At 38.1% G+C, this 27,800-nt stretch overlaps 1 protein-coding gene across 1 annotated transcript; it reads right to left on the reverse strand.

Moving 5' to 3' along the window:
* Positions 1-3,316: 3,316 nt before the first annotated feature.
* LOC139136712 (protein mono-ADP-ribosyltransferase PARP12-like) lies at positions 3,317-24,615 on the reverse strand. Its single transcript, XM_070704525.1, has 5 exons — positions 23,143-24,615; positions 8,420-8,612; positions 7,208-7,434; positions 5,712-5,978; positions 3,317-4,184 (listed from the first exon to the last, which is right to left on the reverse strand). Exons 1-5 carry the CDS (start codon positions 24,186-24,188, stop codon positions 3,764-3,766), a joined length of 2,154 nt encoding a protein of 717 aa, XP_070560626.1. The 5' UTR covers positions 24,189-24,615; the 3' UTR covers positions 3,317-3,763.
* Between the last annotated feature and the right edge of the window lie 3,185 nt (positions 24,616-27,800).

Consider the following 27,800-nt stretch of genomic DNA (forward strand, 5'->3'; position numbering starts at 1 on the left):
ACATGGTGCATATGTCAAATTTTATTTTCCTTATTTTTCTTCTCGCTCGTTATTGGAACAATTTCATCCGACACTTTCAAAACGCAAAGTTTACTCATCTGTATGTTTCTGAAAAAAGAACAATGTATTCCATCATACACAAATTCTACAGGAATTATTTTCCTCCTCAGCAGATCAATTTATCCCTTGAAAGCACACAGTAGGCCAGGCCTAGGCTGACAGAGAGTATAGATTTCACGAAATAAATCACGGCAAATATCAACAAAGCGTTCAAAGTCCATCAAAAATGCAAAAAACAAACTCAAAAGGGAATTTAATTTGCTTCGTAAAAGCAAGGGCAAGGGATATTACTAGAAAAATCACAGTACAATGAAATTTTTGTTAGGATGCAGGGGGCGCGCACACAAGGAAACGTTCAGACGACAACTTGAACAGTAATGCATCAAAATTTGTGTAAATGACAATCAATCAATTAATTAATCAATCAATCAGTAACACACTCCGATTGGAAACAATATGTTGATTTTGGAATGCATCCTCCAAGAAGTATAGCACGATACTGTGATCTCATGCAAAATTACATCCGGGACATGCTCCACCACATAGAAATCGCAGTAAAACTAACACATTTACTGGGATACAAAAATCTTTTTATTAACGTCAGAATATTCTCGGATACAATGGTGAATTTTAAAAAATCAATACACTTCGTGTATCTCACTTTGATTCTAGTAAATACTGAAAGCTAATTATCGTTGTAATGATAAACTCGGTATTGCTTATTCTCAGAAGTGTCAAGTTTCCTAGAATATTGGAATGTTATCTGCAGACCTTTCTTGTGACGCGGTAGTCAAAATCATGTATGGATATTTTCGGCTGAAACTAATTCTAGTGAATCTTCACTTTACCATTTTTTCGATTGAAAACGTCCCTTTGGCCTTAAATGGGTTTATTTCTCATCCTTGGTCCCTTACTAAAAATGCGACAACGCGGTTACTTTATTTTTTCTTTTCGTTTTCTTTCTCTTTGTTTTGTTTGTGTGTTTTTCGTTTTGCTTTTTTTGAGCTCACGGGATCTATTAGTAACATAAAAATAAGAAAGTAGGAACTTGTTACCAGCATTGGTGATTCTGGCACGAAAAGTTCATTGTTCATAAATGTGCATAGAGTACACGTACTGAGATATTTTTGCCGTAGACGGCAATTGTCGCTTGCTTTACTTATTTTTGACCTCAAGTGAAACAGAGAAGATTCTGCTGACGAAGATCGACGCAAGCGTGGATGAGAGACGAAACCTTTCGTTCTTTTAAAATCCATTTGCATATATAATATTGCTAAATATTTTTTTCTGTAAATGTTTTCTCATTTGCTTTTACATTTCTAAAACCTTTAATAAACACAGCTCTCATGATATTTTAATTTTCAGTACAAAATCGTTAATTGTCGTTCAACTACGCGAATTGCGTTGCAAATTTCCAATATTTTTCTTTGAAAGTACATTTAGATTCAGTGTTCGCCTAGTCTTAAAGTGTTAGTAGTACAGCGTTCAAAGTGTACATCTAGTAAACGATCAAATTCCAGGGAATAAACGAGAAAAGTACTTTCCTTGTTTTTTTCCTGTCTCAGAAAAAAACTAGATTAATTTCCTCATGAAAACTTACATAAAACTTACTATTTTAGATGTGATATCACAGTTTGCTTTGTTAAAAAGGCTTGCAATCTTTCTCTGTACTTTGTGTAGTTGCGCGTAAAAAACTTTAAGTGTTTTTCTTTAAGAATTATGTAAAACAGTGTTATCTACTTTAAATATAACAATTACTTGCCTAAGATATTCTTGAATACATGACAACGAATATGGACATAAATAGATTTGACTGAATGTTTATCTTTGACGAGTACTGTCCGATTCAGAACTACCTGGAACCATGGAACTGTTGTTAAATCTGTAAATCTTAACATTGAAATATAGCCGTCCCATTTAAGGTAGAACGCGCCTCGGGGACAGATATTCGGACTCGAATCTACCACTTGGGGGAGGGGGAGAGGCTCATCTGAGATTTTGAACTTCACGGAGTGCATAAAGTTTCTATCGGCTTATTTTTGTGAAAATCGAAAATTTTAAAGTTCCCCATATCAATAACAAAAAGGGATGGGCGCGTATGAATTTGAATGCCGGTAAATAAAACACGATTAGAACTAATTTGGGATAATTGGATTTTCATATTTTTGAAATTTCTCAAAAATGTTAGGTGCCCTATAGCTGAATGTTGCGATATTACAAATTACTCATAAAATCAAGTGTGTAACTTAAAAAGAAAAGCAGATGAGCTTACATCTGCAGATCAAATAGACATTACTTCACTATCCAATTATCCCAAATTAGTTCCAACCGTGTTATAAGATAATTTGCTTCAAACAGAACCAAAATGTTGATGTGACCTCCGATTTTTTTTATTCTTGATTTTGAATGAGAGTGGTCGAGAATTTCGTCGAGGAAATTTTGAGCAAAATTTGAAGTCTTTCTTTAAGTCGATTTGGAGGCGCATAGTACCTTAATATATTTGCATCACTGTACATTCTCAATCTAAACATTTGCATTGCACGTGCTATGTAAGGAAAGAAATTGACATTGTAACTCCTACTTTATACAGTAACTTTGGCCCCGCTTTTTGAAATGCCTCCTCCAAAAGAATAACAAATCTTGTAAGTACGAATACTCAAAAAGTAAAAATACTCAAAAAATTAAATAGAATTCAACTACAATAAGCTTAGTATGATCGATACAAAACTTACAATAATCACAAGTGCTAAAAGGATATGCCTTGGACGGGTCCAATGAGAGCCATTTGTGAACGTCGCCCTCAATTCTTCCTCCGAAGAGATCTTTTGACCCGAATAGATGTGCTTAAACATTCATTCCTACACTGTATACAAAAGAATGTCGAAATTAAGATAGCTGCGCTAACGCTCAAACTCTGCAAGTCTTTGTTTACTGGCACAAAATATCAAAATATTTTTTTTATATTTTTGAATGTTTGTTTACTATGTCGACAGTCTGTCATACATTATGATCTGGGTAACTCATCTTATGACATAACAACCAGGGCGCCGTATTATGACTCGGATATTGCCACAAATGGAGGATCTGCTCGTGACAGTTAACGCAATGCTATGTAATTAAAATATGTGGGAGTGTCTGTGTAAACATGAAGAAAGTTCATTTAAACGGTCTTTTGAATCGAAAATGCCATGAAAAAGTGCGCACCTACATTATTATGCATTGCAAGGATTCTGTTCTCTAATCTTTTATTTTGTTTTTTGTTTGTTTTGCTTTGATCTGACATTGCTGGAAAAGGACTTTCGTTCACTGTTCCTTTGTCTTTTACCTTGTCTTATTTTTTATTTAGAACTTTAACATTTTCGTTGGATTAATTTATGTTGTAGAATATCTAACAATTATCCAGACCTTGACGTCACCGAGATATGAGTACATTTTAAGTACTCTTTTTGTTTTTGTTTTTGTTTTTATGTATTTTTTGTTTTGTTATAGTCGTCCTTTATATCTTTCCATTGTATCTTTAGCCGAAATCACTGAATATTTCTTGATAAATAATTATTTTAAATTCGCTGACATGTCGAATAAAAAGTCTTTTAGCTCGGCTGTTTGTGTACGCATGCGTTGAAAACATAGTTTGAAACCCAGCTGGTGATCTTGTATAGTAGGCCAAAACAGTTAAATACGGTCAAATTCAATTATTTTTTCGTTACTTGTACGAAATGAGGAACTCAGGATACGTTTGACTGTTATCGAAGATGACAAATATGCTTGGATCCCGTGAGCTGTTGACGCATGAGTCGTACGTTTCCCCGTACGGTTTGGCTGGGTCTCGTGGGGGAGGTTTGACTAGGGCGCTGTTGCCGTCGGTGTATGCCCCGACAATAACTCTTGCCAAGAACATCTGTCGAATGCCGTCTCTGTCGGGTTGTGTGTAACTACGAGAGTAGCTGGCGTCGCGGGCAAAGTAGCTGCCCTTCCCGTACATAGTACCAGTGGTGGTTCCGCTGACGCGCCAATCAAAGTTCTGCTGACAAATAGCATCAACGAACTGGCTCCTTGTACCGTGGAATAGCTGTCGCTCTTCGACTGGTCTATCTTGGTTTTTCTTTTTCATCCAGTCTCTTTTCCTAAAAGAAATGTCAGTAAAAGAATCGAGTTTAAAATATTATAGTTTCCTGCCAACGTAACTTGTAATACAAAATAACACTCTGGCAGCCAAAATGCCCTCAATCTGACCTTTTTAACCCGGGGTCACTCGGTCCAGAATTTGTATACACGTGTACCTTGAACAGCTTATGCAATAAATATCAGCAAATTTCTGTTCAGTCGGGTCATAAGTCTACGTAATTGACCTAATACTGGTACTGAAAAATATACATGTTCTAAGCGACGACAGAGTGGCATCAAAAAGTTCGATGCTTGAGACAAAACATGGGTTAGTCTACATTTTATCAACATTCCATCATTAATATGTTGGAAAAGAGTAGTCAAAACCGCGATCCATATATATATATATATATATATATATATATATATATATATATATATATATATATATATATATATATATATGTGTGTGTGTGTATATATGTATATATGTATATATATATATATGTGTGTGTGGTGTGTGTGTGTGTGTGTGTATATATATATGTACATATATATAATTATATATATGTGTGTGTGTGGCTGTCTGTGTGTGTCTGTGTCTGTGTGTGAGTGTGTGCATGGCTTTTCCATGGCAATATCCCCCTGGGAATGCTATACAATATAACGTCACAATTGCTCAGAAGTTCTCATGTAATATAGGGTTATTCACAAAATACGGCCCTGTATGGACGAGGGCTCAGTGAGTGACGTATTGGACGAGCCGAAGGCGAGTCCAATACGTCACTCACTGAGCTAGAGTCCATACAGGGCCGTATTTTGTAACCATATTATTATACACCTCCCTCTATTAATCGTCCGTATAAACTAATTCTATGGTAAATTTTGAGGGATGCGGCACGCGATATGAGTGGAACGCGCGCGATTGTTGAAATTAAATTGCTACAAACCCTACGGGAGACGCGTCGCGCGTCTCCCGTATTCGGGACTCCGCGTACTATACAAAATACGGAAAGTTATTGGACGGTCAAACTCCCATAGGTTACGGCAGTAGGTGTATAATAATCTTGATTATTTGCGATGCAAACCAGAGCGTCGTAAGACCAATTTGCCTTTGCTGATATTCCTAAAAAAATTAAGAGGGATTCGCCGGCCGGCAAGCCTTCTCTGTCGTGGGAAAATCAAACAGGTACTTAAGGCGCGCTACACTTTACGATCTACTAATATTACAAGTATATGTGCCGCCGAAGCATTTAAAAGACGAGACGAAAGTGTAACAGATTTAATTTAAATGTGATTGTAAACTATTTCATCATTGTATTGTATTTACATGTTTATTTGCCAACATTTGTATTTTTGTTAATTTGTCTAGTGATATGTTTGTCACTGACCATCTTCCTTCTTTTGTATTTTTTTCATTGAATTGCACGATGGGCTGAGGCCTTGTACTGCAATAAATAATAATAATAATAATTATCATTATTATAATTATTATTACTTTTATTATTATTACTATTATTAATATTACAAGTTGAGTGCGAACGCACCTGTTGAAATTGTCCCATAATTCAATGTTTTGCACTCTTAAAATTCTGACCACTTTTCCACCGCGATCCTTCATGGTCTTCTCAAACGCTGCGACGACCTCCGCATATATCGAAGCCGTTTTCCCGCTCTTTTTCAACTCGGACATCTGATAATCTCCAAAGTCGTCAGCCGATCTGTCCCAATCGGCAGGAAAGAGGTCTGCGGGCGAAAGTTCCCTGGCAGAAGATGAGCCACCGCCAGCAGCTCGTAATTTCGACAGTGGTGTCCTGCAGGGTTTTGAACGAAGCGTAAAAATTGGTTAAACGTGCAGGACAAGGAACTAACTGTGGTTCATTATCGATAACACTGTCACATGTTTTCTCTAAATTTTGGCCAGGCTTTTCCTGAAAATATACGTGTGTAGCCATCGGTGAAGCGCTAACTTATTCATTCACTCCGCTACTCAGTTACAATATAGTTCAAGCGACATATTTTCATCATGTTTCGGTAAAAGTATTTGAATGTCATCGTTTAAGTTTTGGTACAGCTTTCTTTATTTTCGTTTTGAAATAAAAACCCCAACTCATTTTCGTACCTCTCTCCCGTTAGTATATTAGCCTTGTTATGGTAGTATGCACCTCGAAAGTGAAAGACTTAAACTTTTGCTCAGACCTTTCTCAAGGAATCTTTAAATCATACTGTTTCAAAATCAAGAATTAAAATCAGGGGTCACCGTGCAAAGGTTGATACTAGAGAAACAAATTAGCAAGGATTTACCAATATTTGAAATTCAAAATGGCCGCCATCAATGTATTAACTCTTGGGGGGGGGAGGGATAAAATTTTCGATTTTCGAAAACTAAGATAGTGAAAATTTTTCTAACACCAAGAGCTTGAAAATGAGCCCACGCAAGTGGTAGATCAGAAAAGAATTGCAAAAGTTTGAAAGTCCGAATATTTGTCCCCGACGCGCATTCTACCTTAACAAACAGCATTATGTACAATGTACAATGTTATTGACAAGTGAATTCTAGTCCGAACTAAAATTCATTGGATAATATCATTGACCATTACACACATATAGACTGAGTTGACACATTGAATACTCGGCTTTTGGGAGTAGAACAAGAAACTGTTATGTGGCGTCAACAACAGGATTGCGGTGCAACCCTAGTGCTTTGTAAACGCAAACCGAGGCCCTAAAAAGGATGAATTGGTGAGAAAAGAAATGACTTTCATACAATCATGCTGGTTTCAACATCTAACATGACTCGCCATCTTGATGTGGTGATAATGTTCATGTAATCAGATTTTTAATTCTTCCTATCAAAAAAAAATATGTGATCTCTTTTAAAAAATATTTTGCAATAAATACCCAAGCAAATGTATTTGTGAAGTTAAAGGTTGTGGAATGCTTTAATAATACACTACTGAGAACAAGCATGGTGAAGTAGACATACATCTAAATTAACTGTGGAAACATTGATATATCTCGACTCAGAACTATTATTGCCTACCTGCGCAGTTTCTCGATTTCTTCCTCTGATAAAAATTGTGGTCTGCGACGCACGTCTCGTTTGGTCTTGTAAGCTTTGTTCTGTTGTTCCATCTTTGGGAAACGCAGGACGTATTTCTGGTTGCCAACGGAGAATTTCACTTTGTCCGGTTCTCCATCATCATCCTGCCACTTCAGGTAATCTCGCTCGATTTGGTCACTGTGTACCGTCCCTACTGCATGGGATGCCTGGTGGAATACAGCAATTCTATATAAATACCACTCGACACATTTCTCGGGAGCTCAAAGAGTGAATTTCCTTTACAGATACCATATACTTCTACACTAAAACACTCTAGTCAACTTTGTAAGTAACACAAGACAGTAATCCCTATAGTTGGCTAATCAATTCTTCCGCTGAGAATTTACTTTCTGATTTTTCAATGGCAATCAACGTGGGACGACATAGCAAGCAGCCGAAGTACAAGGACCGATATCTTTATCTGAATTCCGCATTCTTTTGACAGTCGACAATTTGTGAATCACCTTCCTTTCAACTTCATGAAAAGTTGATTTTTGAAGTTATCGAATAGCTTGGAAAATTATGAAATTTAATTATCCCGACATAACGACAGGCAAGTAAAAAAAACGACATATGGCACAAGCAGTCGGAGAAGAAGTCCTGAAGGCAGAACAAGACTTCAGTTGAACTCTGGTAAGTTACAGTAGCTTAAGCTATTAGTACCCTTTTTGTAGGTGAAATTGAAAAAAAACCAAATCGATAAATTAAAGCGAATAGAAGTTTTCAAGCTAATGAACAATCTCCCATGTCTTTGTCATTTTCGAAAGAAAAAGTGTCACTTCTTTGAATGTTTAAAATCAATATAACCTATTGCATTTTAACTGTTTAGTCAGTAACGTGAGCTTTTGAATCTTTCTTGTGATTTTAGTACATTTCTAAATTCTAGCTTCCACTAAGCGGCCTGAATGTTTAGCCTGCTTTGTTGCAACCAGAATACTTTCCAATAAAGACACACAAAATTAAACACAAAGAGAGATGCAACGCTTCAATAGCGGAGGCTCATCACCCAGGATACATTATTAATTTTTGAAATATCAGAAGGTATCAACAACTTTATAAATATTGACTGATTATGCCTTTACGGATACGATAACAGTAGTGATGTTCGTGTGTGAGAGTGTTAAACTTTCGCTTTTTATACTAATACCTTACCTTGTCGCCATATTGAGTCCACTGGTTAAACTCGTCCCTCCAGTACCAGATCCACTTGGTGGCGAACAGGTGTCCTGGGGGCGCTTTTCCGCTCGACCAGGTCGACAGGCGTCGTAATTGGTAGCCGGTGTCGTAGGTATCCAAGTTGGTTGCTGACATCGACTCGAAGTTAATACGCCACTGAATATCAACGCTGCAACAAAATATACAGAACAGTTTGCTGATATTTCAGCTGTCAAAAGTTTAATTTGCCGAAGTCTGATCAGTTTGCTCAGCGTCTTTGCACGTTTATGGTCCTTCCAAGCAACCTGGTAGAAACTCAGGTGTGATTTAATTTCTAAGACCCGTTCACAGTGCTGTATTGAAACAAAGACCCCAGATTCTAGGGTCAATGAGTGAAACGCGCTAGCGAACATTTTGCCCAATAGTGTGTTGCCCGGGGTACAAACGTACTACTCGCAGATGTCTTATATGAAAGTTGCAGCACAAATGTTGGCAAGCCCAAGGCAATCATCTCTCTCTAAGCACGTGGTTTTGATAAGAAAAGAACCATAGCCCACCATATGCTCTCAGACCTAAGCGATGATGACGCAAATGATCATAAATACACATACACACATAGGATGCATCGAAGGTGGATACTTGGTGCATCGCGCCCGACCAAAATTCTCTGGGAAACAGTAGGACAGGGCCCGGCAACAGACGTGTCACTGGCGGCCAAGACATTTGGAAATTGTCGAGAAACGTATACAAAGATAGCTACTTCTTAATTCCTTGACAATGAAGACAGATTGTAATCTCTTTAGTTCCTTCCAACATCCTGTGTTTACATATAGTTTTAATTCTTTCTGACGTGTGACTCATCTCTAACCAATCAAAGTCAAAGACGCTTCTTACTTTCCCGCCAAAATCGGCTATATCACAGCCTGAATTAGCCACTTTACTTTAGTATATGTTTATGCACAGTATAGTGTACGTGTATGCGTATACTCCGAGCGCATCGCTCACCACTGGATCTAGTCGTCACTTATCCGCCCACTGATACATTATATTATTATAGCAGTAGTTCATCGTAGCTGTAGTAATAAAGTTTGGAGAAATACAGTCGACGCCTCTGTCTCCATCACTTGAACTCAAAAGATCCGGCTTCGTAAACAATCCCACACAGAAATTTAGTGTTAACTTTCTTTGGATTAACACAGAAAAAGTACAATCCCCGTAATTGCTAAGACTATAGATGCATATCGTTTGTATACCACAACGTTCTTGCACACCAGCCATAGCCTTTTGCTCAGATTGCATCCGAATGGCCAATTCTTTGAAGAATCAAGATACTAATACGATTTGAAATAATTTGAGATAATTGGATGGTGAAGTTATGTCTTTAAAATCTGCAAATGTAAGCTAATCTGCTTTTCTTTGTACAAACACACTTGTTTTATGAGTAATTTGTAATATTGAGACATTCAGTTATATAGGCACCTAACATTTTTGTGAAATTTCAAAACTATGAAGATCTAATTATCCCAAATTAGTTCCAATCGTGTTAATTGAATTTTAAGGACATAGAACCACATTCTTAGCTTCAATAGGAGAGCCAAGTGTCCAGCCAACCTGCCTCGCCACAAAATCGCAATGTGCTACGAAAAATCGAGTTCCGCGTAAGTGATCTGCTCCTGGGTTGTTAGCCATACTGCCGATAACAAATTTGAAGACACTACCTAGGTATCGGTACCAATTAATTCAAACTTCGCACAATTACAATATGTACATTTGCATATGTCATACAAACGTATAGAACATTCAAATAAGGACAAATTGATGATGTTATGCTGAGAGAGAGAGAGAGAGAGAGAGAGAGAGAGAGAGAGAGAGAGAGAGAGAGAGAGAGAGAGAGAGAGAGAGAGAGAGAGAGAGAGCATTTGTAACGATGAGAGGGAAATAGGATTCTTTCCTAGAGGACTAGTGGTCAGTTCCTAGGTGAGAAGTGGAGGATGATGATTCGGGTATCTCAGCGAGTGAAGGGGCAGTCGCAAATGGTTTGATATTCCCTTGGTAATTTAATTTTGATTATAAGGAATTAGAACGACTCAGAATAGCTTATTTCCGTGTAAAAACACTTTTGGTTACAATATATGTCCCCGTATCATCCGAATGGTGACTTTATAATGCGGCATTTGCGGTCGATTCTCTGGTGATCGCGCCAAGTGTGCAAATTAATGGTCCATTCGAAGCCAACACAGAATTATGTCCCGTTTTAGATGTTCTGTGCTAGTTGGCTTCGGAGAAATTCTGCAAGATTGCATGAGTAAATGCTCCCTTGTGTCAATCAAGTGTGCGACCCAAATACAAAATGAAATAGAAAGAGCGACGCACAACCTACTAAAATGACACGGTGGCGAATTTACCGATATGACGTCGCAAGTCAGTGCTTCCAAGTAAAGGGTGCGTGTTTCTTTGTAAAGGGAAATCAAAAAAGTGAAAGAAAAATATATAGACACCAACACAATATGTTTGCCATTCAGCTGAAATGCCTCCCTTGAGCCAACCTATCCATGCATGAAAGAACAACAATGCGTGTTTGAGCTATTTCACGAAGTGCACTTTTTAACGCTCATCCTAAACTTTGTAAACAAGGTTCTATCCCAAAACATCGAAGATTTTGTAACACATTAGTTTAAATTATTAAGCCCCTGCCACATAACATGTTTTTGCGTTAATTATAGAATTTCTGAAATGAATTTCTGGCTCATCGACAGTCCATGTTGTAAGAGTTCCGCTGACCAACTTCTCATTGATATTCATATCCATGAAGAGAAACCCCGCCATTTCACCGTAAACTAAAGCGAAACTTCATTTCAACTTGAAACATTTTGGAGATTTGGGAACTAGATGAGTGTCAGAGTGTCGAGAATGTACATTTATTTTCCAGCGAGGTTTTGAATTAGGTAGATATAATTGAATGTTTCAGAACAGCAGCTGGTTTTAATATTTTGCACACTTTTTCAAACAGCTATTTGGTTACTCCTCACAGAACTGAACTGATCATCGTGGAGATGAGAGAAGGTGTCAGTGCAGGAGAGGGTTGTAAAATTTGGCTCGGAAGTGAAAATATGAAATCAGCAATTTCTTGTCATTTCAGTTTGTTGTAAATTTAAAACTTGTATCCGCATGAATTGAGGCCGAATTCAAATAAGTTCTTTGCTTCAAGTTTGCATCTCCATGTGCGTATATTTTGAGCTTCTCATTCAGTGCATTTGAATATGACTTTACCGTGTAGCTTTTCTGCCTACGAATCTTTGTTTGAAAATGTTGTAAAATGTATGTAAAACGCCCGCATGCTTGCAGAATGTCAAATTGTAGTGTGAATTATTGAGGTGATTAAGTAGTTTCTGCTTTGATTCTTAAATGTGCACTCATACTAAAAGGAAACAATCAAGTATAAAACTTACGTATGTTAAGTTTTCTGTGTGTTTTTGAACCTCTTACCTTCTTAAGGCTTTCCAAACGTTTGAGTGGACGTACAACAAAGGATTTAATTACTCTGGCCTCATAAAGCAAAGTATGGTTATAATCTAATTTCACCAAGTGTATATCAAAACCGGTCGGGCAGTGAAATGCGATTCGCTGACCACATCCACTGGGATATGCACACTATCTTCACTATCATGTATCGAAACCCTCTCCTGGTGAACTGCATATCACTGACATTTTGTATTGCCGAATTCAACCTAACCATCCTGTGTAGAGTTACATGCTGGTGAGACGCGGATCATTACCGGTTCGCTGCGAAAACGAGGGAGAGCGGCCATGCCACATCGTTTTTTGGAGGGACCGTACTTTAGCACAAACGGTTGGCAAGGACATCACGAAATTCAAAAACATTGCATATAGAGAACCTGCAGGGTTAAAGAAACTTGGCCAAAGGAGATACGTCAAGTTAGAAAAGTTTTGGAGTAGGTAGTTCTTCCTGAGTATGTCAAACAGGCCGGTTAAGGGTGGACCGCTGTGGGTATCGCGAAAGCTCCCCATCGAACAGATGTGTAGTTGAATACAAGCACTTCTTTTTAATGGATAGATCACCATAACTTTTAGTCTAGTCGGAAGAGGTAGGGTTCCCATGCACCCATGGATGTATTTTTTTAACCTACATTTTTGTAATCCTTAGGTCTATATTTAATGAATTTTGATGTCCCAAAATCAAATCGTGTCCCATGGGGTTCATTTGGCGCCATCTTTGCCGCCATCTTGGCCGCCATCTTGGATTTCAACAATGGGGTAGGGGTCACGTATCTACCGCTCGACGGAAACAGAAACAATAAAATACTATAAACGTTACATTTTAGAAAGCCAAGATCATGGCCTTTTCATTGATATATAACTTAATAGGGATTAATTAATATTCGAACGCGATTAGACTTTATATCGGCCATTGGCCGTAAATCGTAAAATTTGCTAAATTTCACACCCAATATTAAGTTCCCGTTCCTCCAAACAATTTTTCATAAGGTATTTATATATTTTTTAGAAGAACTCAGTGCAATAAACAGGAAAACAAATTAAAAGTATGTGTCTTGAGATTTAGTGGGTGCATGAGCTTGTTTTCTTATTACGCGGTATGCCACATATCCGTGTGTAACATAAGGGGTAGGGGTAATGTTTCCCTTCTGTTTCGAATCATGAATGATGAAACCATAAAAATGTTACATTTTTTGAAAGTGCTGCATCAGACCTTTCTAAAAATATATAGATTTATGGGGAAAAGTTGCATATTTAAAAGTTACAAAGCTTAAACCTTTCGGTTTGTGTCGATTTCAAGTGATTTTTTAAGAACGAAATTACAACATATGGGGTAGGGGTAATGTTTCCCTTTCTGCCTCGAATCATGAATTACGAAACCATATAAATGTTACACTGTTTGAAAGCTCTGAAATTGGCCTTTCCAAACATGTATAGTTTTATCGGGAAAAGTCCATATTTTAAAGTTACAAAGCTTATGCCTTTCAGTTTGTGTAAATTTTAAGTGATTTTTTAAGGACGAAATTACAACATATGGGGTAGGGGTAATGTTTCCCTTTCTGCCTCGAACCATGAATTACGAAACCATATAAATGTTATACTGTTTGAAAGCTCTGAAATTGGCCTTTCCAAACATGTATAGTTTTATTGGGACAAGTCCATATTTTAAAGTTACAAAGCTTAAACCTTTCGGTTTGTGTCAATTTTAAGTCATTTTTTAAACAAAATTACATATAAGGGGTAGGGGTAATGTTTCCCGTTCTGCCTTGAACCATGAATTATGAAACCATATAAATGTTATACCGTTTGAAAGCTCTGAAATTGGCCTTTCCAAACATGTATAGTTTTATTGGGACAAGTCCATATTTTAAAGTTACAAAGCTTATGCCTTTCAGTTTGTGTCAATTTTAAGTGATTTTTTAAACAAAATTATAATATAAGGGGTAGGGGTAATGTTTCCCGTTCTGCCTTGAACCATGAATTATGAAACCATATAAATGTTATACTTTTTGAAAGCTCTGAAATTGGCCTTTCAAACATGTATAGTTTTATTGGGGAAAGTTGCATATTTGAAAGTTACAAAGCTTAAGCCTTTCAGTTTGTGTCAATTTTAAGTGATTTTTTGAACAATATGCACAAAACAGTTAGTCCGTTGGCCAGGTATCGAAATCATCCCCTCTAAGGCATTTTACCCACTATGATTTTCTGTTAGCTAGTATTCTCAGCTGTCATAATCTGCTTATTTTCCATTTAACTGATGGTGTGTGAGAGTGTAACGACTTGTTTGTGAAGGGCTGTCACGCCTCAGTAGTAAAATAGGAATGGGTTAGGGGTAACATATTTACCGCTAGTCGGAAACAAAACAAAAAGTACCATAAACAATACATTCTTAGAAAGCCCAGATAATCCCCTTACCATTGGTATACAACTAAATGGGGATAAATCGATATTCAAAAATCGATTAGATTTTATATCGGACATGAAATGTAAATTGTAAAATTTGCTTAATTTCAAACCCAATAATTAAGTTCATGTTCCTCCAAACAATTTTTACAAGGTATTTATATATCATTTGAAGGAACTTAATGCAATAGAGAAGTAAAAAACATTAAAGGAGTGTATCTTCTTGAGACTTATGGGGTGCGTCGATTGTTTACCTAATATATGGTATGCCGTACATCCCTCTATAATATACATTTAAGGGATAGGGGTATGGGTAATGTTTCCTCTCCTACCAAACGCAGCGAATAAGGAAGCCACAAAAATATCATATCTCTGAAACACTAACGCAGTTGTTTTTCCAACAAGATATGGCTTGATGGGGTAAACTCAAAATTATGCAGTGAAAATGCCTAAACTCAAAAGTTTGTGTTACTTTACTGACATTTACTTGTTAAAAGGAACATAGAAAAATACTCTATAGGCATTGAATAGCACTAAAAAGCTAAAATGGTGGTTAATAAAGACGTTTTACTCATTTCAATAACTCAAATTAGGGAAAGAAAGTTAACAGCTATAATATGTCAAAATTATATATTCCAAACCCACAAACACTAAATTGGATGTCATAGTCGTCATGCAAAGTTGATATGACAGCAGCAACAATCAATCCCTTTTCTTAATTGTATCGCGAGAGATATATAAGCAATAAAGCACCACTTTGAAAGGATACCAACACGGTTTCGACCGGTAAACAACATATACGCACGAACTTCAGTCGTGTGTATAAGGAGTGAAATGGTCAAAACCGAGCTCGAGTGGTGTACCCAACTTATAGGGGTTGTTTATCGCTATATTATATCAGTATATTGAAACTTGTGATAAAATACAAACAATGTGAAAGAAACCCACTTTGGAGATAGGAATGGCCAACTTTACAGTATATGTAAATACATGCACAGTCACGTGACCGTCTGGGCAAATCAGAGCTCACTATTAATAGTGTTACTTTTAATACCACACGGGAACACGAGAGAATCTTTTATCGCTGAAAACCAATCACCATTAATCACAATATAGCTTCTCCATAATAAGATAAGATGGATCGACAACACTTTACCTTCCTTACCAGAAAACAAGAGATCATAACCAATTTTTCGAATTTATTTTACAACGCAGAACACTATAGCAAAATAATTCTGGAACTAAAACCCGAAAAGCCAAATGTCACAGAACGCATTCAAATTACGCAACTAAATAGTAAACAGAAGGCGAACAAACACTCTCTACACCAAGCAATAAGAAGGCGAGACAAACCTCAGAAAATGACTAAAAAGGCTTATATTCCCATTGACACCTCAATGTTTAAAATGCCTTGTGAGTGAATCTATCATTAGTTTCTTATCATGGATGACATTTAACCAATGTTAGACCCTGACGTCTTTGAAGCAAAGACCCTACAAACGGACGTTTTAGGGTCAATGCTTGAAGATACCATTTTCCACCAGCATGATCGAATCAGAGAGACTAGATTGATCTAACTTTCGAGCTAGATCAGCCACCAGCAGCTGAGAAAAAATAAGTCAACATAATCATCAGAGTCAAGCGAGCTAGACAACGGCTTCACACATTATACTCCACAGAGAGGACATTCTTACACAATTCAAAAGCTTCGTTAAAGGCATTGTTCGCGATCCCAGGGACGGGCATGGCTGGTTGCGTGGCAAATGCAAAATGTTGGTCATGCTGAATCAAGGTGTAATCAAGTAATAGCTTATTTATAGATTGGAAAATCCTAATCCTGATAGTAATGATGGAATATAAACTTTGTGAAAAGTTGAGAAAATTTGCCACTTCTTTGATTTGTATGTTTTACATTCCATGTTGTACTAGCCTGTACTATACATGAACAGTCAATACATCCGGCAAGTATTCTGTGCTGTTCTTTTATAGTTAGGTCCCCGCAATCCGAGATAAGTCTTTCTATAGTGTCAATCATTCTCTTCGATTACTGTAATCTACTCCAATAAATTCCCATTTAACTCATTTGTATGATTACATGGAAGCCTAAGCCTATCTCTTACAATCTAGCCTATCTCTTACAATCTAAGATTTGAGATATTTGACAACAATATATATGCAATTTTCATATTTTCCATAGGCCTAAATAACACACAGAAGAAAGTCATACTCAATGTTTTGTCCAATTGAAAGTCAAATTTTCACCGAAACAAGTAGAGGTGGCCATCTGTAAGCCAAACGAGAATTAATATTAGCAAAGATGGATATTAATTAAGCCTTTCCCATTTCCGATCCCAGTTACTCATACAACGGGGTATAAGCGAAAGCCAAGAGTATCGAATGTGTTGAAACCTAAGTGGCCCCTATTCAGTACCACGTAGCCTACAGGTACACCTTAAAGAATACTTACCAGGCCAAAATACCGAGTGTTGAATTCCTTCAAAAGTGGCAACACCTGGAAAGACACTGCGGCAACCAATTTATCACCCTGATCTCTAACTATTTACCTCTACACCCAATAAAGCACCGGGACTCAAGACAGTTGTACATCACAAACTTAAGAGAGCGATCGAAGACACTCGCTACACAGAACGCAGGATGGAAGGCTGCAAAGACGATTCTTCAAATAGGCAAAAAGAGGCTAAAAACAACACAAACATTCACAGCAACGACGATAGGTCGGGTTTTCTTCCTATACTACGGTACAAAACCAAACCAAAGGGTCTTTCAAAGGCCACCGCACTTCCCTTAAAGCCCGGCTCGAAATGGACTGGGATCATGATTAGTGCCAAGTTTGGTTGGGCGTTTTGGGGCATGGCTCTGCATAATGAGTCTGTTGGTAACGGTTGCGATCGTTCGCATTATCTGCGGATCTGTTTGCTCTCAGATCACGCTCAGCTCGGACTAATATAGATACGTACAGCCTTCGTTTCAAGGTTCGTTTCAGTCATGCCATGGCAAATACTCGAAATAAAAAAGAAAGGAAAACTATCAACTTAATCAAACAAGAGTTTGCTTGAATGAATTTACCGAAGTTTCAGGCCATATCAACGTTCGTTATGTGAATGATTCAGCTGCTGACCGCCATGTACATACGGAATATTGGCGCCATCTAAAGTCGAATAATTATCAAAAAAGTAAAAAGCTTATATCTGGGCTTTCTAAGAATGTATTGTTTATGGTACTTTTTTGTTGTTTTGTTTCCGACTAGCGGTAAAATATGTTACCCCTAACCCATTCCTATTTTACTACCGAGGGCGTGACAGCCCTTCACAAACAAGTCGTTACACTCTCACACACCATCAGTTCAATGGAAAATAAGCAGATTATGACAGCTGAGAATACTAGCTAACAGAAAATCATAGTGGGTAAAATGCCTTAGAGGGGATGATTTCGATACCTGGCCAACGGACTAACTGTTTTGTGCATATTGTTCAAAAAATCACTTAAAATTGACACAAACTGAAAGGCTTAAGCTTTGTAATTTCAAATATGCAACTTTCCCCAATAAAACTATACATTTTGGAAAGGCCAATTTCAGAGCTTTCAAACAGTATAACATTTATATGGTTTCATAATTCATGGTTCAAGGCAGAACGGGAAACATTACCCCTACCCCTTATATTATAATTTTGTTTAAAAAAATCACTTAAAATTGACACAAACTGAAAGGCTAAGCTTTGTAACTTTCAAATATGGACTTTTCCCAATATAACAATACATGTTTGGAAAGACGTATTTCAGAACTTTCAAACAGTATAACATTTATATGGTTTCATAATTCATGGTTCAAGGCAGAACGGGAAACATTACCCCTACCCCTTATATTATAATTTTGTTTAAAAAATCACTTAAAATTGACACAAACTGAAAGGCATAAGCTTTGTAACTTTCAAATATGGACTTTTCCCAATAAAACTATACATGTTTGGAAAGGCCCATTTCAGAGCTTTCAAACAGTATAACATTTATATGGTTTCATAATTCATGGTTCAAGGCAGAAAGGGAAAAATTACCCCTACCCCTTATATTATAATTTTGTTTAAAAAATCACTTAAAATTGACACAAACTGAAAGGCATAAGCTTTGTAACTTTAAAATATGGACTTTTCCCAATAAAACTATACATGTTTGGAAAGGCCCATTTCAGAGCTTTCAAACGGTATAACATTTATATGGTTTCGTAATTCATGGTTCAAGGCAGAAAGGGAAACATTACCCCTACCCCTTATATTATAATTTTGTTCAAAAAATCACTTAAAATTGACACAAACTGAAAGGCTTAAGCTTTGTAACTTTAAAATATGGACTTTTCCCAATAAACTATACATGTTTGGAAAGGCCATTTCAGAGCTTTCAAACAGTATAACATTTATATGGTTTCATAATTCATGGTTCAAGGCAGAACGGGAAACATTACCCTACCCCTTATATTATAATTTTGTTCAAAAATCACTTAAAATTGACACAAACTGAAAGGCTTAAGCTTTGTAACTTTCAAATATGCACTTTCCCAATAAAACTATACATGTTTGGAAAGGCCAATTTCAGAGCTTTCAAACGGTATAACATTTATATGGTTTCATAATTCATGGTTCAAGGCAGAACGGGAAACATTACCCCTACCCCTTATATTAAAATTTTGTTTAAAAAAATGACTTAAAATTGACACAAACCGAAAGGTTTAAGCTTTGTAACTTTAAAATATGGACTTTCCCAATAAAACTATATATGTTTGGAAAGGCCAATTCAGAGCTTTCAAACAGTATAACATTTATATGGTTTCGTAATTCATGGCTCGAGGCAGAAAGGGAAACATTACCCCTACCCCATATGTTGTAATTTCGTCCTTAAAAAATCACTTAAAATTTACACAAACTGAAAGGCATAAGCTTTGTAACTTTAAAATATGGACTTTTCCCAATAAAACTATACATGTTTGGAAAGGCCCATTTCAGAGCTTTCAAACAGTATAACATTTATATGGTTTCGTAATTCATGGTTCGAGGCAGAAAGGGAAACATTACCCCTACCCCATATGTTGTAATTTCGTTCTTAAAAAATCACTTAAAATCGACACAAACCGAAAGGTTTAAGCTTTGTAACTTTTAAATATGCAACTTTTCCCCATAAATCTATATATTTTTAGAAAGGTCTGATGCAGCACTTTTAAAAAATGTAACATTTTTATGGTTTCATCATTCATGATTCGAACAGAAAGGGAAACATTACCCCTACCCCTTATGTTACACACGGATATGTGGCATACCGCGTAATAAGAAAACAAGCTCATACACCCACTAAATCTCAAGACACATACTTTTAATGTTGTTTTTCTGTTTATTGCACTGAGTTCTTCCAAAAATATATAAATACCTTATGAAAAATTGTTTGGAGGAACGGGAACTTAATTATTGGGTGTGAAATTTACGCAAATTTTACGATTTACGGCCAATGACCGATATAAAGTCTAATCGACGTTCGAATATTAATTAATCCCTATTAAGTTATATATCAATGAAAAGGCCATGATCTTGGCTTTCTAAAAATGTAACGTTTATAGTATTTTATTGTTTCTGTTTCCGTCGAGCGGTAGATACGTGACCCCTACCCCATCGTTGAAATCCAAGATGGCGGCCAAGATGGCGGCAAAGATGGCGCCAAATGAACCCCATGGGACACGATTTGATTTTGGGAACATCAAATTCATTAAATATAGACCCTAAAGGATTACAAAAAATGTAGTTAAAAAAATACATCCATGGGGTGCATGGGAACCTACCTTCCGACCCGACTATTTGGACGGCGCTTGTCTCCAAGAGTGAGTTTACAGACCATCCATAGAACTGACAGCGTCCACTGCAGTACTGTTGCCAGTGTTGCCATTGGCGTCTAATCAAACATGGAGCTAGAAACGGGCGTTTCTAGCTCCATGAACTAAATAACTGCACGTTTATTTCGAGTCTGCATGTACTTCTCTGTTTGACAGAGGAAGATAGGGACTGCTGCCACAGTCACGTGTTTTTTTCTTCTAAAAATCCGCTCTGCGCCTACGTGCCCCATAGGCGTCTGTACATATGCTTGAGGATCTAGGAGAATTAGGTTCTTCTCAGGCATATATATGTACACTTGTTTATCTTTTTATGGATCACGTAGGCGCAAAATGGATTTAAAAAAGACAAAAAAGACACGTAACTGTGCTGTTACTAATCCTTGACATACTGCAAAAGTGGTGTAGCGATGCGACCCCGCCCCTCCTCCGACCTTTCAGTATGAGAACCTGAAATCACTAGTTGTTTTCTTTAATGACTACAAAATTCTTTATATTCCTGTTTTTATTTTGTATTGCGCGAACAGTTTCTCTTCCTAATTCTATTTTATGGGCAGGGAGGGCGGGACAGCAATTCAAGAACTTAGTCTGTTCATGATTTAGATTGTTTGTCCAGGCGTGTGTTCTGGAACACCGAGGCACGGATTTTTGTGAAAATACTAAATGAGACATAAAAGATGGCGCCGTGGTCTCGGAGTGATGCTTGCGATAACTGGAAATAAATGTGTTTTATTTTTGGGTTTTATTTTGTCGTGTGCCGCTGACAGCATGCAAAGTGGGAAGGGTTACGTCAGTTAATAAATGGAAGTCAAACTTATCTAGTGTCGTGCGCAAACTTCTCTTTATCGTCGTTGCTGTTAATTGACAGGGATTTGATCATGAATTATCATAAAAATATGTAATTATTAAAATTACGTTAATTTTAGTCTAGAAACTTTAACGATTGGGTTCACCAAAGTTCAAACTTTTGTCGATGCCAATTATATTAAATGCAGAACAACTTTAACCATTTTGCTGGTCATGATGTTCCAGTTACATGCAAATATACATACATTACTGATTACAGTACAGGTCGGAATGTTTTGGTGCTCCACCCTCAGGTGAGAATCACGTCATTTAAAAAAGGCTTGTCAAGTCGGATATTTCGACGTCACTCACATGACCTTTTTACAGCGAAAATATTTGCCCTTTTTGTGTAATTCAAACGACATATAAGACAAATATAACGTTCGTATCTCCGGAAGGCATTTGCAATTAAAATATTCCCATATGCATAGAGCGAGTGTGTGCAAATAGTCAAATGAGTGAAATAACACGCGCACAAATAAATGGAACAGAACCAATTTGTGTACTTCCACCGACTTTACCGAAGTTGAAGTAGGCCTATAGCTTGGCCATGTCAACAATCACACATCACAAACCACTACTGATACCTAAAACTGAGGTTAGTCTTTTCACTCGCCTGCTGCAGAAATGCAGCGCTGGTGTTGGATAAATGAAAATTGTTATTGTATAGGAGACAAATACGTAGTTGAATGAGTTGATCTCGACATAATACTTGAATGTTTTGCTATGCGCATAAGGAGGGATCTGAAGTATTTTGGTTCCCTATTATATTATTTTTGACATTTTCCTGATTCCATAGTTTGGTAGGTAATGCTATCATCCAATGGTTCCAGTGTTAGTAATAATTAAACAACAATCTGGAACCATTTTATCACATTTCATGACTTTCATTTCGAAAAAATCTAAAATAGGATGAATGCCATCAAAATGTTCATAGGAAAAACAAGAAGAAGACCTTGTGACGGATTAGTGACTGTTGATGATTGTTTTCAGTATTTCTATGCAATGTATCGGATAAAGTTTCTTGTTGTCTCCTTGCTTACAGCATGAAAAACACAGCATTCAGTTTGTCAACAAAGCCTGTATACTGAATTCGAGTAAAAGTCCTTTGTTAATGGCATAGGCGCACGACGAATTTTAAAAATATCTGTATGTAATGTTGAAACATGGATTTTATTAATAACTGTGCAAACGGAAATCATGCGGGCAGCTATTGAGACATACAGAGAACAGCGCCCATCCCAGTGCAAGGCTGTGGCCGCTTAGCTCTACTGTACTTTCTTAGAAGAGCAAGGCTGTGGCCGCTCAGCTCTACCGTTACTCAGACAGACAGTCTGAGCGGAGCGGCGGCCACAGCCATGGGTATATATATAGTGTACAGCCGAGCGGCCACAGCCGTGATCTGGGCGCTGTTCACTGTATGTCTCATAAGCTGCCAGCATAAAATAAACAAGGGGATATAAGATGGGGGATTTGAATTTTTGGAGGGTATTGCGGGGATCTGAAAAAAGTTAAAGATTTCAATCGCAATTCCTCCAGCCCCCTACCCCCCACCCCCACCAGTGAATATTTGTGAAGAATGTAGCCTCAACAGTAACTTTTGGTTGCATTGTTTTCAGAATTTAGTTCCGCCTGTATAAATTAAGTTGTCATGTTCACCTACCAAGTTCATGTCGACATTGCTTATGTTCAACTTGTCGACCAATCTTGTACATGTGTCATGTCCAAAGTCATGGTTGATATCTGAGAATTGATTTTGTAAACATAAACATTGCGTGTTGCACACGATGCACTTAGTTGATATGGCTTGTATACCAACATGATTTACGGGGAAATACGTTAAACCGGATTTTTAAAAGAAATTGGGAAAACACAATCACAGGTCACAGCTATTGTCCGTTAAAAATGGAATTTCCATTCTGGGGCATAGTCAATTGTAGTTGGATACACGGCGATGGCCACTGTACATGTTTGGTATGCGTTAGAAAAGTTGTCGTGTATCAAACAACAAGCAGAGGGAAAAGTGAAAGTAAATTTTGACATCAAAATATCGGATACATATACTTACGAATCAAACATGATGGTGTCGACTTTGCCTGGGTCGCAGAAAGATTTCTCTATTTTCACGTTCAGTGCCTTCTCGAAGCTAACCCAATCACTGTCATGGTAACCAAGGCGTTGCCATAGGTACGGCATGTCGCAGTGGTGGCGATTACAGTTCGACCGGAAGTTGCATTGGCCACGAACGTAAAAGGTACAAATATCGGTGTCTTCGTCCAGGATACGGCTGTCTGTCGGCGATTTTAATGTCGGTGAGAGTGTTTTTGGCGAGCGAGGACTAGAAACAGGACCACTGGAGCCACCTTTCTGACTTGCGGCGTCTCGGAGATCCTTTAAGACGTCCTTCGGGCTTCGTTTCACGTCGATGCCAAATTTCTCGAGGACGGCCTTCGGTTGGGGGTCGAATATATTGTGGGACCGTTTGCAGCCACGGTGGAACTTGCAATCGCCCATGATGTAGTGCTTGCAAACGTGTAATCTCGAACACTTGGCGTTCCTTTCGCAGCCCGACTCGACGTTGTAGAACTTGCAGATTTCCGGTACAGTCACGTCCTTCCAGCTCTGTTTCAGCACCATTTGTATCTGCTTGTCAGGCAAACCGTCAAGGAGATGCTCACGCAATACGTCGATATTGTCCTCGTCGTGGAAATTGTGCGAATAGAGGCACTTTTTGCCTCTTCCGGGCGCTTTTCCAAGAAATTTACACTTGTCGACAGCGTAAAACTTGCATACGTGGAGATGCCTACACAGATCGTCAGAACAGTCCGCGCGACTGTTGTACGCATCGCACGCCCGGACTGAAGTTATCGCAGTGACCTGCGTTCGGTGCGGCTTCACGTCCAGGTTGAAGAGGTTCGGGTATTTCATCAGCAGCGACTCCGGCCTCGATCCTCCGAAGTAGTAGTTCGATTTTCCATGGCCGATGACTTCTTGTATAGCGTCAACTTCCATACTTCCGCCATACCTACAAATAATGTGCAAAATTGCCCTGGCGGCTTCGTCCCGCGTTTGGGTCGAAGGAAATGACTCGGCAAACTTCAACCTGTACGCCATCTATGTTGAACCGTCTAAGTATGGCTAAACCCAAGACTCGACGAATCTGGACACGTACAAAATCGATGTTGACTCCGAAACCACCACTTGACGCTGTGTATAGTAGACAAGGGTTTCGCTCTGCACAGTTCAGAGTCAGGCTGGGAGAAATTCCCCGAACGATGACATCATCGGGTCAAATGAGGTCATAATCCGTCAGCTGGCATGCCTGTACCCCGGCCTGTGTGTTCAGTGGATATATCTGATCACATGTAGTGCACTGTTACCACCCTTTGAAGTCGGGGCGACATGCACACTCACCCAAAATGACTAAATATGAGAAGCATAGATTTTAACGACCTGCACTGGATGACAGCTAATGCGCATGCCCATTGTAAGACACTGTTCTTTCGTTTTACCACCACAGGCTGCGGACTGGGTTCCACGTAAACAATTGAGCAATGTAAATTCCCCGAGCTATTTCGGGATAGGCAGGGCTCTCATGACATCACGATCAAAGTACCCTTTCACGGCATTACAGTCACGAACGGTTGTTTAATAACGGCCGGGCAGTCAATGCCAGTATAGATAGTTGGTTCAGACGGAATTCCGCCAAGGTCGCGCGCATTCAAAACTCATTTCCTCGTAAGGCTGCGTTCACAAATAACGATGGGGGGGGGGGGGGGGTCAAAACTTTTCAAGTCCCCCAACTATCACAAGCACGCATATTTGTAAAGGATGTGCGCGCAGACAAAATAAACACGTATTGCGCCGTTCCATTGCATTTGTATCACTGACAACTGACTGTCACTGATTAAATTATCACCTAATAAGCTTACATATTTATAATACAGGCTTTGTCGACAAACTAATATTGTGTGTTTGATTATGCTGTAGGGAGACAGCAAGAAACTGAAGTTGATGTATTACATAACAATATTGCAAAAATCATCAACAGTTACAGCTTCTGCTCTGTTACTAGGCTCGTTTGGTTTTTATGACAAATCACACATGTTTAGATTTTTTCGAGATAAAAGTCATGAAATGTGACAAAATGGTTCTAGATTTTGTAAAATGATTACTAACATTACAACAATTGGATGACATAAAAAATGGTATTCATTTTCATTGAATTACCTACAAAAACTTGGAAGTGGAAAATGTAAAACATGAAAGGGAACCAAAAAATGTAAAACATAAATAAGGGAACTAAAAAATTTTCAAGTCCCCCCTACGGGCAGAGCAAAGTTTTCAAGTCCCCCCTCTACTACCCCAAAAACTTTCGAATCCCCCCTGAATTCCTCCAGCCCCCCCTAACAATTTTTTGTGACCGCAGCCTAAAAGTTTGATTTTCAACAGATCACTCTAGGAACGTGTATTTCCATCTACATGTGCAATAGAGCTATAGTGTTACTATGTTAAAGCTAGCCAACAAAATGAAGCCAACAATCATATATAATAGACTGATTCCCAAGTTCAAATTTAGCTCCATAGAGGTCAGCTCCATCAAGCTTAGCTCCATGTAGGCCTACGTCATCATGTTCAAATGTATTCCCGGTGATGCTCAACAAGGATTCACTCTTAAAGGAACGTTAATGAGTGTGTACAAATGTTGTATCGCAAACAACTTACTAGTTAGGGGAAGTCAAGGTTTTTCACAAGCGATATGTTGACGTACAGGCCAGCATTTTCTTCGTATCTGGCAGCGCCAGGAGACAACGCGCTCTTGAAACTCCACCCGCACCATTTTATAGTTCAAAGACTTTTATACCACGCTTCCTTTCCAATTTTCAGCACTGTATTAAATATTCCTTTTGTGATCAATTGTCCAATAATTGATTTTCTTGAGTAGGTTTAACAACGTCAATCAAAAAGTCGAAACAGAATCGTACATCAGAAAAGTAGCAGTTGTTTTCTTCTGATGCCTCTTAAGGTAATATGCACCTCGAAAGTGAAAGACTTAAACTTTTGCTCTAACTTTCCTCAAGGGATCTTTCAATCATTCTCTTTCAAAATCAAGAATAAAAATAGGGGGTCACTGTGCAAATTTTGGTACTAGAGAAACAAATTACCCAAGATTTACCGATATTAGAAATTCAAAATGGCCGCCATCCCAATGTTAACTCTACGGAGAAAAATAAAAAAATTTCGAATTTCGAAAAACTAAGCCGGTAAAAGTTTTCTTTCACCAAGAGCTTTAAAATGAACCCCCACATGTGGTATATCAGAAGAGAATTGTAAAAGTTTGAGAGTCCGAATGTCTGTCCCCTGTGTGTTCTACCTTAAATAAAAAAGACGATTCGAGGAATTTAAAGCAAGTTCAGAAAAATCATCTATTGTGAGTATAGCCGTGGTCCGAGTTGCACACTATAGTTATCAATGAGGAGACTAGAAAAACGATTAGGAAAATCTAGGCCAAGAATCAAAGATTAGGTTGAAACAGGGAGTACAACTGGAAAATGGAGTCAACCATTGTTGGTTATGTATCACTTTGCAGTGATCTGCTATGATGTATTTCGACTCCTGGAGATGCAGAGATCGCTTTAACAGTTTCCCCCCCCCCCCCTCAAATTCGAAGTTTTTCTTGACTCACTACAATTTTGAAACCGTTTTGAAGGGGCTTCAATCCCAGGATTGCTCACTCTTTGTGATGCGAGGATTTGGAATGGTTTCATTGTACGTTTTATTTGGTGCCAGTCGCATGTCGCGTTGCTACTCGTTCTGTCGCCCTCTACGTCAATCACTCATATATTACGTCGTTACCGTATGGTTGTTCCCGAGCGAGCTTTTTGCCGCTTTGCGCCCTCACATTTCATACTGCTGAAACAGTTATATTTAGTGACGTGGCATTACTTTGCACGACGGTTTTTTTCTATATCACGGAGGGGCCGGGGAGGGTAGGGATTGTTGCCTGTTCATCTCAAGTTCATGAGATAAGTGTCATGTTGTCAAAGATATTTGCAATGAAATAAATACAATAGACAGTGCTATATGTTAGTCGAAGACAAACTTCCCCTTTTAATGTTTGTCATAAATTTAATGTCAGTTCAAACGAGGTTCACTTACCCCTGTGAGTGAGCAAATTTAATGGAAATATCAATAAACGGTGAACAAATGGCAAAATGCACCTCGGGGACAGATAATCAGAATATCAAAGTAACATAATACTGAGCTCCGAATTTGAAATTGTAAATAAATCATGTAAATTTAACACCACAATGTTTTTGTTAAAAACAGAAATTCAATTTTTCCTTTAGATTGCAGACTGAGAATGGCGGTCGTTTTGGAATAAATTAGCTCGTGTGCTTTCTTAATTAAAACTTTTGGGCAAACTGATTTTTTTTCAAGAAAAGTTATGGAAAACGTATAACTTGTTCAATACCATGGGGACCATTACTTTAAACGCTAATGGTAAGACAGTTTATAATTTGTATTTATGTATGTAAACATGTGGAGAGAGAGAGAGAGAGAGAGAGAGAGAGAGAGAGAGAGAGAGAGAGAGAGAGAGAGAGAGAGAGAGGACGGACGGAGAGAGAGAGAGAGAGAGAGAGAGAGAGAGAGAGAGAGAGAGAGAGAGAATGATTCACGCCAACGCAATGTTTCTTTCAGTGTTGCCGTGTCACGTGACCCGCT

The sequence above is a fragment of the Ptychodera flava genome, chromosome 7 (genome assembly GCF_041260155.1).
Source record: "Ptychodera flava strain L36383 chromosome 7, AS_Pfla_20210202, whole genome shotgun sequence".
NCBI classification, from domain to species: domain Eukaryota; kingdom Metazoa; phylum Hemichordata; class Enteropneusta; family Ptychoderidae; genus Ptychodera; species Ptychodera flava.

Coding starts and splice junctions, on each gene's coding strand:
- LOC139136712 (XM_070704525.1), bottom strand. CDS start 24,188: ATGGCGTACAGGTTGAAGTTTGCCGAGTCATTTCCTTCGACCCAAACG. Junction 8,613..23,142: donor GACACCATCATGTTTGATTC/GTAAGTATATGT, acceptor ATTTTGTTGCAG/CGTTGATATTCAGTGGCGTA. Junction 4,185..5,711: donor TTATGGGACAATTTCAACAG/GTGCGTTCGCAC, acceptor CATTTCTTTTAG/GAAAAGAGACTGGATGAAAA.